Source organism: Temnothorax nylanderi, unplaced genomic scaffold, assembly GCF_030848795.1.
Source record: "Temnothorax nylanderi isolate EJ_2023f unplaced genomic scaffold, tnyl_v1.0 TNYL_tig0018_pilon, whole genome shotgun sequence".
NCBI classification, from domain to species: Eukaryota; Metazoa; Arthropoda; class Insecta; order Hymenoptera; family Formicidae; genus Temnothorax; species Temnothorax nylanderi.
Genome location: NW_027249080.1, coordinates 1,859,835 through 1,881,984, shown reverse-complemented (window position 1 = coordinate 1,881,984; position 22,150 = coordinate 1,859,835). Strand labels below are relative to the sequence as shown.

Genomic DNA, 22,150 nt, shown 5'->3' with positions numbered 1-22,150 from the left:
CGCTTCCCTGAACACGCGACTGAAATAATTTGCTAGATAACACGGAGTTTGGTATCGTTCTGACACATCTTAATTAAGAAGTGTAACCACGTTTCAAGAAATTTCGTCTCAGACGTCCTTTTCAAGAGGCAGGCTCGAATAGACTCGCCGCCTTCCAAGATAAACGTCCCAACTTCATCAGGAAGCTCAAGACTGTCAGGCTACAACGGGATCGCATTAATTCCAAGGAGCCGCGATTGTTCTCTCTCGAGATGGGAACGGTCCGATACCTATTTGCAATATTCCAACGATTCAATGAAACAACGATCCAATTCAGTTACGTGTCCCATCGTTAGGAACACGGAAAATATCATAAATGACAAATCTCAAATGAAACTTTTGCTACGGTGAAGCAACAGTACCGGTTTATTGTCGATTTGGAGACAGTCGCTTCCGTATCTCGCTACAAGTTGGGGAAAACCATTGCGAGATTGCGTTGGTTAACTTCACTTTTACGAAAATTTCGCGGAGCTACATTGCGGTCGAATCGAGTTAGAGAAGTAAGCCAGAATATCTTTGTGCCTCAAACAGGCTGTTGTATGCCAAAGGAGAATTTCATTATCATATGTTTAAGTTGCTCTTTGAGAATCTGAATGCATAACAAATTGGAAACCTGAATTGCATCTTAAAACGCACCGAGCGAAAGTAATATTGAGCGCGCGATACTACGCGATTTTTTCGTGCGGCTTTAGTACCATCAGTTTCCTTGCATTTGCGTGACAAAGTCCGTACAAACGATTTCTCTCGGTTATATGTAAATTGCGTCGCATTTGATTCTCGTATATGCGAAACAAATAAAGTTACCGCCTGCGTCCGTGATTACCGTGGAAGTGCTGCAAAATTCGCTCTACCTAATTGAATATGTTCAGGAACGAAGCTAATACACACGCACAAGCCGCAATAGAATTTGTATAAAGAAAGTTATATACGCGAAGGGTAGAGATTAAATATAAATTAGCTACACACCAAACAAACTCTTCGGTTAAACTGTATCGAAACTATTTGGGCTTTCTCTCTCGCACTCGAGGTCATAAAATGCGCCCCCGTGATGTATTCTCGTTGCAGTTTGAATGGGCAGAAGCAGACAATAGGCATGCGGATAATTCGCTATAAATCGAAACCATCGAGCGATATTTGGCGTACCGCTTTTTTCCATCTATTCAACAACCGGCGGAAAATCACGATCATCCGCCCATCTCTCACGTACGCGATGCGAGTGCAGCGATGCGATGTGATGGCAAGAGGCGGGTGCGGGCCGTGCGGGCTGACGCAGCGAGTGTTCTAGGGTCAATCAACACAGTCAATATTGACAATAATAAAGCGAGCAGACAAAAGCGTGCCCCGACAATTCCCGGAATCGGAATGATACGCGACGATCCGCGAACTCTGCATCGCGGATTCTCGAATGTACAGAACGTCGCAAAAATTCGAGGAAAATGTATCCACGTCAGATTCATCTCGAGTATCTCTCTCTTTCTGCAAGACAAACACATGAATCAAGATTATTTCTGTGATTCGTGTCTTAATTCATATATCTGATTATTCTCTAGCACAGCGCCAATAAAATTAAATCAAAAAGATGAAGATAAAATCAAGACTTAACGAAACCAATAAAACCGAGTCGCGAGCCGTCGACGTTTAAACGACAATGTTTCTCGGGATTTTCTTGCCGTAGAGCAAATATTTGCATCTCATTCGCGGAGTTCGTTTGACATTAACATAAATAAGCGGAGTGCCCCAGCTGCCCAGTACGAGTTCAAGTGTTTTCCTGATAATTTTCTCTCGTTTAACGGCGGAGCGAGTACGCGAGTCCTATACTTGAGCTCGAGAATTGCATCGCTGCGCGCTGCTCGCTCTCGAGTGTCGTTTAAACTTTAATTTCGGTGATTCTCCTCCTCCGGCCGATGAATTACTCTCGTCGTAAACGAGGTCGAACGACGACACGTGGCGCGCGGTAACGCACCCTCGTTGAACCATTTTCGAAATTTGCGGCTCAACTGCACCGCAAATTACACCGTCATTATGAAGTTAGAACAACAATGAACGAACGAACGTTGAAACGTTTCTTTATGACCGATGTTGCCGCGGACGTACTTATGATCGCCTGACTCCTCTTTTTTTCCTTTTCATCTCTCTCTTTCTCTCTCGCTCTTTTCCTCTTCCTCTCTCTTCCAACAGCTGCAGTGCGGGAAGTTCGCATGAATATTCATTTAATTAAAACCGAATGACCGAGCCGCCGTTATTATAACCCGGTGCACCGTACGTATGCGCTTTCGCATGCTCTGGAGACGACGCTGTATTACGTAGCGTAATATGCAACCGCCCAGTTAATAACGCACCGATAGATTTACCACCTTCCCTTCGCTCGCGGTCGTCCTGCCCGCAGTGCCCGCGTTGTCCCTCGGGCACGGGGCCCCGTTTTCCAAGACTCAATTCCAACGGTCTGGCGGGCGAGAAAAGCGCCGGCAATTAAAATTGCTCGTCGGCATTCATCGCGGTCAAAAAGCGCGAGTGTACGGCGCACGACCTTCCCTATATACCTTGGCACCAGCAAAAAAATGGAGCGGATTTACGCTAAACGCGCAAAAAGGATAACGAATGCGCGCTTCCGCCGGGCAAATAACCCGCATTTTGCATACTTCGCCCGGGCATAACTTCCCCGAGCTAACGCCTCGCGTATTTACATTTATAATTTTTTGCCTATCCACGCGCTCGGGACGGCGATCAAAATGCAAATGCGTTATCGACTGCGGCTCCTTTTTACAGCCCGGCGGAAGAGAGAAAACAGTGCACAGAAATCGCGCAGCCTCGTTGTTGCACCCAGACGCATCAGTGCTTCGTAACGCGATTACCCGATGGTTGCCAATATAATAGTGATAACGCGGCTGTTGAAGCGCGAATAACGCGTTTCCCCCGATCGCGTTTAATCGTGCGGAGTTGAACGGACGCACGGAATTCGAACCCATTGCGCAATTTCTTGATCGTGAAATGCCATTCTGCCGCTGATACGAGATAATGAGAAACCGCGCGGCACGCGAGGTGCGCGTTATAAATCGTTTCGCCGGCACGAAAGCGATAGGAGAGCTGAAAAGCTCGACGAGCGAAGTAGTGCTTCTAGCACATCTCTGAAATTATTATAATACGTTGAATTTAACTTGAGGGACTGTATATCAATCTGACGATGGCTAGTTCACGAACGCAAATAAGAGGTCGAGGCACCGTAAAAACGTTTCTTCAGAAAAATTACTCCGAACTTTGAAATACTCCGAAGTACCTCTGCAGGTGATGTTTGCGTACAGTTTTAATCATAGACGATGGCGCAACGCGAATAATATTAATGCTCTTGTTTGTGACATTCTCGCCGTGATAGATACGTTTCTATCGCGGTAGAAAACGCGGTTGCGACACATGTTCATAATTAACCGTGTTTTTATCACCCGCGACATTTCGGAACGTCGCGATAACTGATTCTTATCTGAATGATAAATGATGATTGAAATAAATTGAAACGTGGTAACGTTTGTTCGTCAACGCTCAAGTTTGCCTCAACAGAAACTTTATCGGCGTCGCGATTAATTTGTTTGACACCATTCGATCGAAAATAGCGAGGCCTTATCAGCAGAATTAAATAAATTTTGCAATCGAGACAATCCTGGCGGCATCGCTATCGTGCAATCGTATCGCTATCGTAGGTTGAAACGGTTCTTCGTTCTGACTCATTGGCGTCGTTGGTGAGAGGCTACGACGCTGCGACGCGAGTTATGCACATTGTACACACCCGTGACCGTTTATTTATGTATGCACGCAGGATCGTGCGTAGAATGCAGCAACCATTGCGCGCGTGAAGCGTAAAGGCACAGTGCGGGTTAAACGTTGGTATATCCTTCAGGATGGGATATTATGCGCCGCACATTCTCTCGGGTGCAATTTATATCTGACGTCATAAACATGAAGCGCGGTCGCCTTGTTTATGGATCGGCAAAAGTGCGAGATACGCATGTACGGGAAAAAGAAGTCGCGTATAAAATAAATTGTCTCGGACGAGTTGTTTTCGCGTATGTACGGTTGAAAGTTTCGGTTCGTCCGCACGAGTTATCACCGAAAGTACTGCGCCCGAGTCGGAAAATGCCGTCGCTCGCATATTGTTGTACGGATAATCGAGTCCGCGCGTACATTTTTACAAGATCGCGTTCAACGCGGTGCAATTATTTTTGCAGCCGACGTAATGCGATACGAGAGCGATACCTACGAAAAGCCTGTTACTGTATGTGAAACGTGAGAACGTCACTTTATGTTTCAATGGTAAATCCACCGTAATACAGTAATTAATCAATTGTCGAGTAATATAGCGCAAAACGCGTAGTAGTGAGAAGAATCCGTCGACTCTTGATGTTCCGACAATTGCGATTCTTTTAGACGTCATTTACGTCTCCTCTTTGCGTTATTAAATCGAAGACAAGTTAACAAGAGAGCGTCGACTTAAATAACGATCTTTGCTATGGAGCAACGTAAGTGTGGCAGCAAAAGCAAATGTGACATCGATTGTTCGACGATAACTATAGATACTTCATTCCGATCGCATCGCGTGGTCTTTCCAAACGCATGCGAGTCTTCAGGTCCTCACGTGCGAGGAGATATGGTGAGAGTGTCGACCTTGCACTGGCCTCGGCCGAAAGAAGAGAGATGGAAAAGAAAAAGAAAGAGGAAAAAGAGCGCGTGCGGTCTTCTCGCGAGATCTTGCGGTCCACGAGAATCCTGTTACACCGGTATTTCCATGCTGCACCGGAGTATGCTCGCGTCGGAGCCGTTCGATCCTCTTTTGTCCGTGTCTTGCCTTATTATAAGTATTATGACCGTTGCTCTGCGATGCACGCGACGTTAACGAAATATGAGGTGTTTCGAAAAAGAAGTGATTATTTATCCAAGATTTATCGCGCGCTACGTACGTAAATAGGAAAGTTGTTAATGAGGAGCAGATTGCAAATCTTCGAATTAGAAGTCACGTCTCTCCGAAGTTCCATCGTTTTACGAGACTTCCCGCGATCGACTTGTCCGACTTCCCAATTTACAATTAAAAGTTGTCGAATAACGGTTACGTCTTCGTTGATGTAACGGAGAATTACGAGAAAATTAATTTTTAAAAAATTTTATTACCATCTCTACACCTCGAATGTTTCTTCCGACCGCAAACCGATTGTCTTTTTTCGATATGTCTCGAAACATTCGATCGGTTGGACCGAAATGCGACACCTCGACCACTTTCTAGCATATCGACGTAGCTCGGATTTCAGACACTCGGGTTAAGAGCTAGCTCGTCTGGGCTTTGCGGGCGGAACTGGTCTCTCGAATCCCACCCGTCGCGACTCGAATCTTCACGTGCATTCTCTTCGCGAGGAAACGATACGTGTTTGCGTCGGTCTCGACGTTTTATCCGCGGTTCGCAACGAGGCTACTAAATATTCTTTCCAGGATTTTTTTCGAGGGCCGCGGAGGACGACGAGTATCTTTTTCTTTTCTTTCTCTCATGATAATAGCCACGTTGGAATTTAATATGAAATTATGTTATATGATATGCTATTCAAAATACACGAGGATATTATCAACGACATAAAAATTGTATCAGTAGCTACAATTTAAACGTGATTTGAGGACGATGCGGGAGACAATTGCGACAGAGTCAGAAACTAACTCCCCGAATCATTTATTGCGCGCTGGCACGAGCGCAGACACAAATATTTTCCACCTGGATACATTGCAACGCCATAGTGTCGGGAATTTTTAGTAGTCAGACAGACACGCGCGTTTACTACGCGTCGGGGTGTCGCGGAATATGCATGAGCGAGTAGAGTGAGCACTATATTCGTGGCACCCATCAAATGTTCTGCAAATAGATTACCACGTGTTCCAGGTATTCCTATTGTCTACCAGTTTTCATCGGCGGGTCAATTTCAAATTATAATTGAATTGCAAAATCGGTCTGTCAGCGTGCCAGACGGATACATTGATCGATAACTGATCATGGATGGACTGTGAGATAAAGAAAAGGTAAGTTCACCATTTTCACGATGATAAATCCTGGAAAATGGCAAGAAACGTTGGACTAATTAATGAGAAAATTAATTTTCCGTACTAACGCGAGATATATCGTGCAAAAAAGAAACTGCAGGTTCTTATCCTCGTGATAATAAGTAGTGGAAAAACGATGAGAATGTGTCGGATTAATCTCAATCAGGAAATTAATTTTCAATTCTATCGTGAGATTTATGAAAAATCTAATTTCCTCGATGTAATATTGAATCAAGGACACATGTAATTTCCGACGCATTCCTGCACGGATATTTGTAGGCTCTAAGAATTAGGTATTCTACGGCGTGCTTCTCTGGACCCTCACGACGCGTAATTCCTCGTCCTTTCTCTTTCTCCGCCTAGATATCGTCCGTTTTTTTACCGGACCGTTGCTTAGCAGTTGAATTAAGCCGCGTTACGAAACGCCCAGAAAAATATTGAAGCGTTAGTTAATTTCTGACAAGTTCTCGAACCTTCGTGAGACCTTCGCGTCTTCCATTATTAAAGGTTTTCAACAACCCGGTAATATCCATCAAACTTTCGATATTAAAATACTTGAATATCCGGATCAAATGGAATACTGAACCTTTTAATCTTAAGAATTTTTTATTCCTACGAAAGGCTAGATATTTGGATCTCCAAATGTTTTCGAGGCTGAACTTTCAACATCGATCGCAGTATCGTAAATCTGAGCGGGAAATGCATTCGTGAAATATCTATGTTCGCCTTCGTGTCTGCTACACAATTGACTATAAATTTCAGGCGCGGTACAAGCAGATATACTCGGTAAATCGCTCTTCAATTCATCCCTTATATCTTGGGCGATATTTGTAACAGCGGGTTGTAGTTGCCGTCTCTCGGCGATCTGGAATCCATTCTCCAAATCGTACTACAGGGACAGTTCTTGAGAGGCCTTCCGACTCGCCGAAGAGATTACGGGGAGTGCCCGCACTCCAGCTACTATCGGACGAAGTTCTGTTTTATACGAAACCTCGGGAGAGAAGATATTCACGCGACCACCACCTCGAATGCAATCGAAATTTATATCAATCACGTAGGCTCATATTTATAATCGTTGACTATAATCGACACGAATCTCGTATTAAAAAGTGTATCGAGTGAGATGTTTAAAATAAAATTTCATTGATATTACATACATTGTGACAATCATTTTAATTAATGATATATTGAGCGCGTACACATGAATGATAGTGAAAAGCGAAATGATTATTCTCTTACCTGAAACTTGACATCGTTAAAATATCGTTCGGACATTGTAGAACATTCCGCGATATTACATACGCGATGAAGTAGTTATTAGCGATATTAAACGATATTAGCGTTTTTTATTTCAAGTGATATAAAAGTTCAATTATATACAAAGAAGGATGGGTAGGCTAAAAATTAGAATGCTAATGTGCAGACGTAACGAGTATCAAATCGATTTGCAAAATCTATTTATTAAACTGTATGCCATCAAGACTGGATTCTGTCTGGAAGCTGAGTTATTCATACAGCAAAAATGTGTAACTATAAACTACGAGGGTTAGCATACTTCCAAGACATCTCTCGATTCACTCAACAACGTAAGCTCGTAAATGCAGATCGATATACTCGCCGCCCCTTTCTGTCCTTTCGAGCGATTTTAGAATTGTGCGGTGAGAAAGTATTCCTTGAATCGTAGCTTTCTGGGCCGGTTCCAAGGAAACTCTCAACTTCGAAGTTGGCGTTCGTATACTACGTCTCGCCACCGGAATGCTCCCGATTTCGCGGCGCTCTTCCTCCTTTTATACGTCCGATAAAGTACCGCGTAACTACCGAGCGGCAGCAGAGAGATAACGATCCGAAACTGAATAGTTCCCATCGCTCGTGCAGCGCTAAAATGTGGTTTATACAACGCCAGTTCACACTCGTAAAAAGAAAGAAAAACAGATGACCTGTTTCAGACGTACTCTCCGTCTCTGTATATCCTTCATCTATCAACACTTCTAGACCCAATCGCTCCTATCCATCAAACGATTTATTCATGAATTATTTGTTACCATCTTTTTTTTCAAGAGACCAGACCATCGATAAACTTCGTTCCGCTTTCCGCTCAAGAGTTCTATCCGAAACCGAACGGACGTCTCTTCGGAAAGCCTCCGGGAATTCTGAACTCACCGAGGGAGTGGTACTCCTGTGGGTTGCCGGCCTGGGATGCGGCAAGGATGTGTTCTTAGTATTAGCCGGACTCCCATTGCAAGGTCTCTGGCCGGTGTCTCGTCGGGAGGGTGGCGGGGGCGGCGGCAGCGACAGGGGTCTGCCGCCACTCCTCGGATGCTGCGGTGCAGCCTGGAATTGGGTCCAGGACTGACGCGGCAAATATCCCGTCGTCACATAGCCGCCCGATATGAACTGCGCCGAGCCGTTCAGATATGGCGGCGTCATTACCGCCGTTTGCTGTGCCGTTTGTCCGCCGTTTCGCATCTTTCGCACGCTACTGCGCTCGTCCTTGATTCTCAGTGCGTCTCTGCTGCAGATGACACCGATGCTGATTGCTTGAGAAAGGAAACTACATCAACGCACTGCACGTCCAATCGCGATGGTCCTTGGCACAACGCGCGTACCTCTCATCATCGAAACGCACGCACATTTGTGTCTCGTCACTGAATATTTTTAAGTTCCTGGAGAGATTCGATTCTTGGACGCTTTTATGAAAGAAATGTGTCAGTCTTTCAATGCTTTTAAATTTTATTTAATTTATCTGTAACTATAGAAAGATTTTAAAAGATTATTCAGAATAATACGAAAATTTATTTTCATCTCTTATATAACCCGAATAAAAATTAAATTTTACAAAAACACGTTTAGTGGATCTGCATTTGGAATGGCATCTTAATTCGCATGAATCTCTCTCTGAGAAGATATTGTTGTGAGGTAACGTTAGCGCATCTACAGAGACGCATGTTATAATATAAAGTCACTTCTATTGTAATTGGCAGACGCTCAAAGGCGAAGCTGCAGTTCCGTTAGCCCTTTCTTTTCTTTTTACGCTTCCTATCGCGTTCTGTTGTCCTTCATTATATAGCGCTACGCTACCGGGGCAGAACAAAGTGCCGGTAAAGGACGCGACTGTGCCAGTAAAAAGTTCCACGGAGAGTTCGACAAAAATGTAGCGATGTAAAAAGGGCATCCAATGCAAGAGAGAGAAATCGAGCAGTCGTCCTCATCGTTCTGCGGCTTTTTCCGTGAGCGAAGCTCCGGAACACGGGCCGCTCTCGAGAGCCTCTCCGTGAACGAAATCGATTTCACGGACGTTTTCGAGAGTTCGAGCAACACGGTCGATGTTAACGGAACAAGAAGTGTACCGTCCTCCTCGATTTTTATTGCTGACGGTGCAGAAGAACGTTTCGCTTGATTGCAAAAAAAAAAAAACATAAAAACGCGGCAGCTGTAAAATTCTCGTATCTTTCGAAAGGTTTTAAAGCAAAATGTCGTAAACCATAAAACTGCATTCGACTAATATCACCGTAACTCGGCCTGGATTACACGAAGCTTAAGATGTCGCAATCGGATCAACCGACGCGACGTCGCGAAGAAGTGTTACAAGTTACAAGTTCAGTGCCAAACGCAAGACGCTCGCCCTCGTAAAAATAGAAAACGCCAATCGCGACGATAATCTAGGTCAATTCGAGCAAGTGGGGGGAGGAAGTTAAGACTGATTGGGTGCAGGCGCGATCAGATTAAATTTCGGCTTTGCGACGGCATGTGGCCGGAATATCGATTGGCGAAGAGTCGCGACGGAAGAATTCTCGGTCACAATAAGAATAAATTATGCGGGCTGGCTTTGGCATCTTTACTTCTCGTAGAAAAGACAAGACAAAGAAAGAACGATAAAAAATAACGAGCCTGGTCCCTCGAAATCTCCTCCGGAGGAAAATATCATACTCTTGAATCTTTAATCGTATCTCTCAATCTTATATTTTCTCTCTTTTGTCGAGAGTCATTATTCATATTCATGTTGGCGATCGCTTTGTGATCTTTCATATCAATGCCACGGGAAAGAAAAAGAGAAAGAGGATCAGCAAAGTCGACAAAGGGAGTAAAATAGATCGCTTGGCCGATATATCGATCGTGAGGAGAGAAAACAGACGGCTATCGTGACTCGTTCTCGCAATCACACAAGCGCGATTCGACATGCTCGAATAATTTTCAGGATGGCAGCTTCCGCCGGAAAGTCCGCGCCATCACCCTAGAAGATCAGGTTCACTGCACTATCGATACCCGGTGCCGCTTGCGCGGCATTAAATCGTCGAGTTGGACGGTGATTAACTTGCGGCCAGTGCAGATACTCTCGAACAAGCGGAAGCGAGACCGGCCATGGCTCGGCCTTTCCGCTTTATAACCGCGGGAATGTCTAGAAATTCGCTCCGCGCTGTTCATTCACTCTTTTTCACGCTTTTTTAATCACGCTTATGACACGCGTAACACACATCCGCGCCAATCAGAAGTTTCACAACAAATCTTACATAAATGCATCGCATATTCGGCGCACACAAATATTCATCATTTTTTATCATCGTCAAATGCTATGATTGTCCGGAGTATTCCTCGGCTATCGAACCTCGGAGTACTAGAAAGATTAAGCTGATGCCACAAATATGGTGATCAAAAGCATAGAATTTTGTATATATTTTTTAAGTTTAACGTATAACGTTTCTATTTTTCATGATTTTCTAAAGTTTTATACATGCATAAAGCTTTAAAGTATACTCTGTTTCTAATTAAATTCGGAATTGGATTGTAATGCGCAGCATGAATTTGTAGATTTGTGTCACTGTATGACGCGCCGTAAACACCAGTTATTTGAAACAAAACGCCTGGTTTCGCGAAGGATAAACCGCTTGAAATACGATAGAGCGTATTGTTCCCACTTTGCTCATTTCCAAGTAGACTCTCGTTTTCGGTCACCGTCGTGAAACCTGGCCTTTGTCCTCGCCGCGGCCAGTGAAAACGTGGGAGCATACATGCGCCAGGTACAAAGGAAGGATGCATTACGTCGCGCGGGGAAACGGGCATAATTGGACCATTCGCCACTGTTTCTCCTAGATCAAACGCTGATGGATATTCCTGCGGAATTATCGCAGTTATACGTTGATGCTAAGATACTTTTGTATTTGCACTTGCGCGGGTAGATCGTACAGCTCATTGTAAGTCTAAAAAAACAGCTATCTCATGATGAATCAAATTGAAAAGTTTCGCGAATTAATTATGTTGCATGTATAGGAGGTATTCGGGATTTGACAAATTATCCTTTATCTATGGATCCTTTGATAATCTGTAATTCGTATTCCCCTCTAAGAAAAATTCTCCTTAAGAAAAATCAAAACCGAAAAAGTAAAGAATGTGTAAAAGGTGGACTCGACAGGTCTGGAACGCTCGGTGTAGCGATACTAACGTGTGCATTATACGTCCGGAGGGTCAGTCACCGTTAGACGATAACCGAGCGTCGGAGTAACAGGCGCGACGATTTTTCGAAATACACACGCACACGTATCCTATCCATCCTGCGTACATCTGCGATTACACGCGACGCATACACACATATGTTCCTAGGTTGTCCGTTATTCCGGAATAATTGGGACTCTCGGCTACCTGCACGTGCGCGAACGACGACGACGCACTTTCCTAAGCGCGACGGCACGCCGAGGAGGCGAGTCGCCGCTTGGCATTCATTACGCCGTTGTCGTTAATTGTTAATCGTGACGCGTAGGCGGATACGAAAGCGTGCTTTATTAGGATCGCCATATGCCGTGGGATCAACTCTGCACCATCTTCTTATGGTACGCATCGCTGACGCCGGAAAAGGGATCGTATCGCGAAAAAGGCGCTGTGCATTTTCGCACTAGCGACTGCTGTACCAAACACGATGAGAAGATCGACACAACGTAGAGAGCTCGAATTTTACGTTATTAACTTTTGAAATGTATAAAAGTGTGATGTCAAATGTATAGAAGTGTATAAAAAAGTGTAATGTCTCCAATAAAAACTTCTTATTAACTGAATTATAATTGGTATTTAATGATCCTAAACCGTTTCGTTAATACATTGTGGAAGTGCAATATTATTTCTTCTTCCTCCAATTCGTTACGGGTTAAATAGAAATTTGTTCAAGTAATTTCAAGTAAATTTTTCGTCAATACAATTTTTATATTATCCATTTACGAACTTAGTTAAGGTACGTCAAATATTAAAGGATTAAAGAACAAAAATGTACGCGAAGCTTTTTGTGATGGATTGTGGTCGATTTGAAATTTGATATAATAGTGCCATTTAAAAAATGGACGCAGCAGGAAATGCAAGTTACAGTTAGATGAAGTACAAGTATATAGATTACATAGAAGAAGCGAGTGTATTCCTGATCCGTGCGCTGAACGGAGCGAAAGTCAGTGACCGATATTTCTTTTACTTGAGCACGCGCAAGTGTAATATTATCTCGTCCGTTTAGGACTTTGCCGACTTTGCATGCGCGTTTTTCCACGTTGGAAATCTAGTTAGAAATCTACGTGGAGAAAAGTCGGGCGTGTGGAAGTACCAGGAAACGTAACGAATTTTTAGCGCTCGCGGCATTAGTAATGACGCTCTGCAATACGAAAATAATAATTACAGTAATTATATCCAAGATGATACGCGTAAGAACGTAACACTTCAGCAGCTTCGAGGAAATATAATTTCCTGCAAAGAGACGAAAGGATGCGCTCTGTTGCGTTTTATTGTCTATTACCGTAAGAAGAAAACGATATCGTTTTTCACGCCGATTTTGATGATTTATCGTTGTCTTCTTGATTGAAATTCTTCAATCTACGATGAGATAATTCCGGCATTATTGAAGAATATTTACTGCAACTATGAAGTTTCTGCGAATCGAAGCTTTCCCATCCAAATCCGTATCACACGCGACGATCTACAGAATGCAACCGAACGAAATTGCTCGTTCGTCAATTTATTCCCATGACGTTCTCGCGGTTGTAGGGAAAGCGGAGTTTTTCCGTTTGCGATTCGAAAAGTCGCGAGCTTCGCTCTGTCCGTACAACGGCAGCTGTTACTGAAAACCGACCGAGCGCGCACGAAGAAGAAACGTTAATTCTAATCGCGGCTATAACGTTCTTACGAGCCAGGCGCGACTGGATACCGTTATGCCGGCTACTGATGTAAAAGTTACGCAAGCAGATATCGCCTGCGGTTATAGAGAGCTTCTGTGAATTTGATACCAGGGCAGGATGCACGATCTTGACGATCGATGAATGACAAGCCGGGCATCTCGGTACGTCCAATTCGCGTGGGAGCTGTCGAGTAGCCGTTTCTATAACCGTCTCTACTAGAGATGTCCGCTTTTACCGCTGCTTTAGAAAGGCAGCTCGGCACGCGACCTGGCATTGTGTATACACTGTATACATTAAGCAAATTCTTACATGCAGAAATCTAGGTATTAAGAACGATGCAAACGAATCACGCAAAGGCATCGTAAGTTCAAAAAGTAAAAATTATGACTATTATGAGACTCGTATAATCCTCCAGTACGTAAATAAGGAATAATCTGCAGCATCAGATTGGGACAGATGAAATACTCGGTTTGCGAGCGCCTATAGTTTCGCTCATGGCAAGTTATAGCTTCTCTGCGATTTAAATTGCAACCCTATCGCGAAATCGATATCCCGCCACGCATTGGCGCGCTGGAAAAATTCGCGAGACGTCTAACTTATATAACACCTCGGCCGTGTACTCTTCGATCGCTTTTCTCTTTCCGGCCGGGGGCCAGTGAAAGTGAGCGAGCCGGCGCGGATAATCGGCCGTCCCGTGCGACGGATACGCGATAACGCGATCGCCTCAACGAAACTCGTTTCTCCTCGTTCCCGATGAAAACGTCGCCGAGACTAGGTTTTTTTACACGGTTCCGCGGACAAATACAGTAACGCTTATGCGTTGATTCTTTTAACTGCACGCGCGCAAAGTACACGAAAGCTGCAAGTACATATGTACGTTATGAAATTATATTTTTAGTGAAACCCGCATCATATAAAAAGTCATAGACATAACAGCTCAATATAGCGTACAAGTTTCTACGTAACTGGCATAACAAACGTTTAAAAATGCAATGATACGTCCGTAATACATGCACGATGTGTTACGATATGTGTGACGCGTATGCAGTGTCTCAGGTGGTTAATCGTAATTAACGCGTGACAGGTGATTGGTCGATTTTTAATACGTGAAAGGAGTTACGTAAAACGCCAAAGCAGTAACGACCGGCGAGATATACGACCAATCGCTGCTAAAATTCATCGTTTTTTCCGGCGTCTAACGTGTTTCAGAAGGGTAGCTTATGAGACAAGATGGATATCTACTTTGCCCAGGTCGCGCGCTTAGGAAAAATTTTCGGCGAGCGGCTGCATGTATTTTAATTAGAAACGCGAATCAGGCAGGTGGAACCTGTTTCTCTAATTCCCGAGAGACAGCGAACGGATCGATTAAGCGTTTCGTTGGCAACGCTCGCGAGGAGACGACAACACACGAGAGAAATTTAATTTCTTACAGAAATTTATGTGCGAAACAATTCTTCGCAGTTGTACTCGCGGTATTTTCATGAAAGAGCATTGCGAGAATGGTTATTTGTATCTGTAAGTTGAAAGCAACGACGAATTGTCAAAGATTCGGTTTCTCGACTTTGTTGTCGCTGTGACAAAGGTGTGATTAAGAAAATTGCCCATTATCGGTAATTAACTGGAACAAAGCGGGACAACGCAACGGCTACAATGCTGCTGGATGTTTTCCGACTAATTGACGGCAAGAAAACGCTTTTCCGCCGTAAAGCGAGCGTGCAGTTAAGTAATGGCCACTTTCACTCATTTCCACAGGGCGACCCTCAAGATTTGCTTCCTTTGTATGAGAACTCTCGCGAATGAATTGCAACGCGACAGTCGCGGTTGTGTTGTCGCCACTGCTATGCACGTCTCACCTTTTTATGATCCGAGACAAAGCGCCGTCCTTTCGCGAGTTCTCCTCGCACGGAGAAGAATAACGTGGCAAGAACAAAGCGCGAAATGAAGAAAATGTGAAAATTTCGTGAAAAATTAGAAAAATAAAATGCGAAAAACTTCCATTTGAATAGAAACAAGAGAAAAAAACGCAAATAACATTTAGAAGAGCTCTTCTACGATAAACGTTTAAACGTTCTACATGTAGAAACGTTTAAAGTGGAGTGAGCAATTACTTGCAATGAATGGCGAATGAATTTTAAAGAAGCACTGGGAACATTTCCGCAAAATACTAGGAATTCGGATAATTATCACGAAGATCGCCGGTTTACTCCTAGATATCTGCAAACATCGCTGCGGACTTTTCTCGCGGATTATCCTCGACAACGGAATCGCAGAGAGAGAACTGTGCCCACCTCCCGAGAAGGGATAATTATTTCGAGCAGCCCTCTCTCTTTCTCCTTAGCCCTCAACACGGACGAGGCGAATCAGCCGTTTTATGCTCTATATAGCTCAGCCATCGCCGCAGAGAGAATTAACCTACCGTGCCCGAAAACACACTACCTTACTTAGCCGCACGAACGTCCTGGTTGACGGATAAATCGCACACGCGCTTCAAAAGATTTCGCGTATAAGGAATTAAAAATTGAGAATAAAAGAAGACTGAGAATACTACACTCTCCCGGATTTGCTCCCATTTTGTTAGACTTTATTATTTCTTTGTTAGTTATCTTATTTATTAATTGCTGTTCTTTATTTCGCATACAATAGAGCAGCAATTTGCCAGTCGCAAATCTGTCGTGCGAGTGTCCGTACGGACAGAAAATAAACGATCGTCGGCCTCGTAGGAGTCATCATAAGATATATTAGCTGGAGTGATAACGGAAAATAAATGTTCAGGATATATTCAAATAAGTGTCTACTCGACCATACTGGACCAGACCTATTTAATCATACAAGACACAAATGAAACCACACACACACACACACACACACACATACACACATACAGAGCCATTCCCTTGGATTAATTATCATGCGGCAAAAACATATGCAGCTAGTATATGACTAGTCATTCCCGTGTAAAACTTGGCAACTTCGAGTCTTTTCACGTATTTTCTCTTACTTTTCAATGTCCAAAGGACTCTCTAATGTTAAGTTTCGAAATTTCTTAGAAGTAACCTGAATAGTGTCCATTTAAAATCGATTAAAATTCCGAGTAGAATTTTTAATCTGTGAAAGCACGCGAGTATTAAATCAGGAAATTAACACCGATACCAGTTACGAATTAACTTCACGCACTCGATCGAATGAATTCGAGCCTTACAGACGGATCAGCGACACATCACCACTGTCAGACACGTGTCGCATTACGTGAAACTGACGGCAGTAAATTAACGAATCGTCCACGGTGTTATCGTTTACTCGGATAATCGAACGTGGAGCCGTCCCGATAGCATATGCTATAGATTTACGACAGACACGGAACACGCACGCACTCACTCACATACACACATTCCTATATCGTACGCCGGTGTGATACGCGTTTATCAACCGGATATTCATTCTCGTTTTTCAACGCTTCCTCTACTATATTGCGTTTTCGCGCGATACCAGCCGGCGTTCGCCATTCCAGGAATCGATCGCGATCGAGAGCCTCGTTCCGTCGGCTAACGGCGAGAATGCGTTTCTCCCGTATTTCGCGATAGTTTCAGCACCGTTAAGTAACGAATTTATGTTGCGATGATTGTATCTGTTGCGGTTATCACATTGTTTTGTTTAATAGTCCCTATCAATGTCGACAAAAATATTTTTCCTGATTTTAAAATTTGTTTAAAAGATTCATTTCTTTGCAATGATCCACTAAACGCATTGTAAGTAGTAATTGCATTATTATTTCAATCATTTTAAGATCAGAGTTTTAAAATAAATTTTAAAACTTGCTGGATTCAACGACCGATAAGGTCGCTAATCGAGCAGCGAACGAACCGTCGCTCCTTCTTGTTGAGTCTCACGCGTATATCTAACAATAAGTCGCGCAAATATTTAACAATCACAAGCAATTACCGATCGTTGTGCACGCCCATACAACTATCGGTCACTGATATCAGGAGGACCAAGCGTCTCCGATAATTTTGACCACCGAATCACCAGAATCACTGACACGCGCGCGCAATCATCACATTTTCGCGGCTCTCGGCCGTATCGCGGACGCACCGCGGATTCCGAATATGTCGCGAAGTACCGAGATCGGCCGACTGACCGACCGGTTGTCAGTTATTGTCCGCGGTTGCCTTCGAACTGACACGCGGATCGCAGCCGCACGAAGAAAGGCGCGGGAGAGACTGGCTCGCCGTGGAACACCGTGGGCGATCGGAGTAGGGGCACCAGAGTGGGCACCGCGAGGAGAAAAGTATACCCGGTGGACGTGACGGTGTGTGATCCGTACAGATATTCAGCGTGTTAGCGCAATTTTCCTCGATATCTTAATTGCACGAGACAACAAAATTATCTCGTTCTTTAATGAGATTTAACGAGAGTCTTGATGATTAAAAGTCTCAATTTTTACAAAGAATTATAATAGAACAGCAATTTGATGAAGGATATAATCTAAAATATTCAACTATGACGTATGTGCTATTTTGTACCGTTTTGTTCTACTTTCTACATTCTAGGGACTATATGGCTCCAGGGGTATGTTGCCCATGTGCTATTTTTTAGTATTTATTTTGAGAGGAACAAGGAGAGAGTAGATAAAAAATTTCATAGGTTTTTTAGAATCTAAAAGAACCATTTTGCATTTTGTATATATATCCACTGTTCTTTTCAAGATAAATACTGAAAAATAGCACATAAGCAAAATATCCCTGGAATCATACAGCCCCGGTCTCCCCTATTTTAAAACAACTGTATAACAGTCTACAAACTAAAAAAGAAAAATTTCCTTTTTCTTCATATTTCTAATACTTTCCTCATTAATTGTAATACTCTTAATTGTTATTTGCTGATATCGAAGTAATATCTTACGACGCGTATGAATATTCTTGAAAGATGATTATAAAAACTAATTTTTAATCTCCCAATTAGTTAGACAGAATCCGATGACTCATTCGAACAATGGCTATCGATTGTCCGCGACCGCGAAATGTAATAAATATTAATTTGCCGACTTTCTCTCCGGCGCGAGCACGCATTATTTTTCATTGTTCCTCGCAATCGTAATACGCGGCTCGTTACCGGCATCATATCGCGGCGGTAATTATTACGTATGTTGTACACGGATCGCGGAAAGAAAGTGGCCGGTGAAATTACAACACGACGTGCGTATATAGGTACACATTTCTCGGTGTATTTTAAGCAGCAGCAAAAGCAATAATATGTGCGGCCGCCGCGGTAACGCGTAGGAAATGACAAAATTTGAATACGTAGGAAACATCACGTCGCGCGGAAATTTTGCAATCCGCGCAAATAAAATTGTTAATTATATACTTTCGGACGCGACATTTATGGAGCGCGTAATGACGCGGATCCATATACTTTCCTTTAATTTGCGTGGTCTACCCCTTCACTTTCTATCCTTCGCCAACAGCTCAAACACGGTGGTGTAACGCCATTTAATAACCGGAGCAACGGCAGCAGGCATTTCTCATTTACGTGTAATTGCGGCAAATTTAACGTAATTACATCCTTTCGTCGCAGTAGTCCTTATCAAAAGAAAATTTAATTTCCGACATTAATATATGAAACTTAGAGTTTGAATAAACTGCAGACATTATTAACAGTTTAACGCTGATTTTTTCTTCCGTGTTTTATAGAGTTATTAAAATTTAATTAAAGCTTATTATGTAAAGAGCCCAGAAAATATATAAATTATAATAATTACTCAATAGATTGTACATTTTCGCTTTATTCAGGAGTAAATTAATGGATTATTGTAAGCTCTCTTTACGATAAAGTCGTAATACAGGTAGGTTTCTTTTTATTTTGTTAATTAATTTACCAGGCTAATTTCAAGTTCAGTATTAATTCTTAATTAAAGGAATACGATAATAATCGTTGAATTTTACTCGTTAAACTCATTAAACTTTGAACATCCGCTGTTGTTTTGGGCTGTGGGCTGCGGTTAAAGGAATTACTCTCAAGCTGCCAGAAGTGGAGCGAAATCAGCTACCGTGGATTAAAGAGCAGCGGGCTTCGTAAGTCACAACAGGAAGTCACGTCAATGGCGATGTCTGTCCCATTGTTCAGATATCATGCCTGAGTAGCGTTCAGGGACAGGCTGCAGTCAGACACGGTTTATTTTGGTATCGCCCATTCGCCGATCGGTTCCCCAACAACAAACGCGAGCAATGCCTAATCGCTCCAGATTGCTTTTATGTACGCCGATAGTTTGACAGGAGCTCTTAAGACGCTGAATCATTAATTCAGGCGGGATCATCGAGTTGATAATACACGTATTAAGTATGTCGGTGTATAATGAAAACTGATTTATTAAGAGGAATTAAAATAACGAACTGTTCAAAAATTAAAACTATACTGCGTGTAATGAGCAACAGGTGTAATGGTGCAACAAAGAGCAACTAATATGAGCGAAAATATGATACTGCAATATTCGATATATAACCGAGGGCAAGATGAAAATTCCTGATATAATACCCGTGTATATCGATATTTCATAATTAATCCACTTGCGCTATTAAAAAACACACGTCATTTTTATTAAAATAACAAATATATATCGCATGTTTATATGTCCTTTTAATTGGGATTTATTGACAGCCGGATGTTCCGAAAATGAATAAGTACGCGACAATGAACCAACAACGGTATGGCTACCGCTGGTCCACTCGGAAAATGCACAACGGAGCGGGATTTTCTCGTCGAGAGATAGAACATCGGCGATCCTTTAGAACTCTAGGATCTATTGTCCCGATGTATTATTAATAGGAGACACTATATATCGTGCCGTCGGAGGAGCTTTTAGCGCGCTCGCTGAAGATAAATATGGATGAAGATCCGCTTGTGATCGATCGGCGTGCTCTTTCGCGCGACGAATCAGAAACGTTCTCTTCAAGTTTTACTCGCGACTAAGAACCGATGATTTGTGCCCGAGAGACGGGTTAACATCGGGCAATCTTACACAGGAGACCCGGTATACGTGTCTCGTGAAATAAGAATCGTCTCGATACTTCCATCCGCAATGCGATTCGCGCGCTTGTTCTCTTTTTCCAGGTGTGTGTTATCGATTTCATGGCGCCGCCCGCGTTGCGATCGCTAGGAAAAATATCTAAACGTATTGTTTGGCATACGTGTGTATGTACGTGTGTATGTATATTCTAATAGTTATAAAAGCATTAATCGAAAATATTCTCCAACCGAGCGATTAATTCTCTTTGGAATCATTTAACGTTTCTCAATCCAACAATATGTAGTTATTGTGATGTAATATGAAATATTGTTCAAAAAGGAAACTTAAGGACCATGTATAATTCTCGAGCCATATATATTAATCAAGAAATATAAAAAGTCTATCGATATATCACAGTATCATTAATCTGGAAAGCTACGATCACGACATCGATTGCGACATTCTTTAGAATATATCTCGTATATATCTCCGTGTCTGGCAATCAGCTGCGGCCTATTTTAGATCGATTTTGTATCTATAGATTACAGACAGCGTTTCTACGGGGTGCCAGCCGTTTAATCCGCTATTATCAAAAGAAACCTCGATGTACGAGCTTGACGTCGATTAATGTTCTTACACGTCGGTTAAGTCTTACACGTGTCCAGAGTAGAGCACATGATTTCGTCTGTCGCAATGATACACGATAGCGGCTCACAACCAGGCAAATTGTGAGTGTAGCGAGAGATAAATTCCAATCAAATCTTAAACGCGTAACGATTGGAAGATCAAAACGATGTCGTGTGATAATTGTCAAGGATATCGATGCGAGTAAGTGTAACTCGTCACGCGCCACGAACGGCAATTACGGTGAAGAAAGATGTTGCTTTTCGCAAAAGAGCGAGCTCGAGTTGCGCGTTGTTAAAAGCGCGACCGCTCTCGTAGCATGGGCTGTTGGAAAAGGAGAATGGTTAAAAGCACGACTCGCTTATAATATACAAAACGCGCGAGAAATACGATCGCGCGAAAATTATTGCGAGAGACTCGTGATATATTCCTGTTACAATAAAGTGCTGCAACTGCAAGACCGAAATTTAAATGGCGATGCGCCACAGTGCGGTTTAAATTTCGCCCGACTTACACGGCAAAAACGGCTTTATTGCGGTGCATCGAGAATATACATAGGGGTACGGGGACTTGACTTTCGTGCACCTGGGCCTGCGGTATTCGGGATCGCGGCTTTACCGGGCTGAGTTATGGAGCGGAACGACATTTCGCGTAGGTAGACAGAAGGTTCAGTTATCGCGAGCGCGATAGACAAAGTTTCACGATAGATGAGCGAGGCACACCGTGTATGATTCATGCCGCGTGTGTCATCCGGCTATAAAATTTTAACGATATCGCCGGTGCGCGCAATGAATCCTGATGAATCTCACGGATCGAGCATAGACCCCTTTGTCTCGCTTTCGTATATTCGCGATAAATTGAGCGCTATCTTCGATAGCGAGGTACGCAGTGTTTTATGTAAAGTAAACTTTCCTTCCTTCATAAATCGTCACTCTTGGCGTGATACTGCGTAACGACTCACTTCGCTGTTCGCGCCGTACCGAACGGAATCTCAGCGCCGCGCGCCGTGCCGGAAGAAGACAATCGAGCGACAGCTGCGACACGAGCGCGGCGCTGATGACGAGCTGCGCTCGTGCGTTCGAGCGCGTTCATTTTGCAATACGCTAGCTAGAGCTAAAATATCGTTGCGCAACCATCAACCGCGGCTGCACAATGGCGCGAGGTACTGTCGAGTGAAAGGCGACGAGATATATCGCGCGTGGCTAGTACGAACGGCCGACACGCGAGCGATCTCGCGCAGCGACGCGCAGTAAGTACGCGCGAGGAGCGACGCGGAGGA

At 43.3% G+C, this 22,150-nt stretch overlaps 1 protein-coding gene across 7 annotated transcripts in view; it reads right to left on the bottom strand.

The window, feature by feature from the left end:
- Window positions 1–22,150, bottom strand: part of Gckiii (Germinal centre kinase III) — an 86,549-nt gene that overhangs the window by 18,456 nt on the left and 45,943 nt on the right. Inside the window, exons 1-2 of one of the 7 annotated variants that reach the window (XM_071699490.1) lie at window positions 17,109–17,455; window positions 8,266–8,854 (exon numbers count right to left, since the gene is read on the bottom strand). The exons of 2 other annotated variants lie outside the window; for them this stretch is intronic. In XM_071699490.1, coding sequence (XP_071555591.1) covers window positions 8,266–8,571 — 306 coding nt within the window. In that variant the 5' untranslated portion in view covers window positions 8,572–8,854; window positions 17,109–17,455. Of the gene's footprint in view, window positions 1–8,265; window positions 8,855–17,108; window positions 17,456–22,150 lie in introns of those variants that run through there. 4 more of the 7 variants (XM_071699492.1, XM_071699489.1, XM_071699491.1 and 1 more) reach the window with 4 other exon arrangements.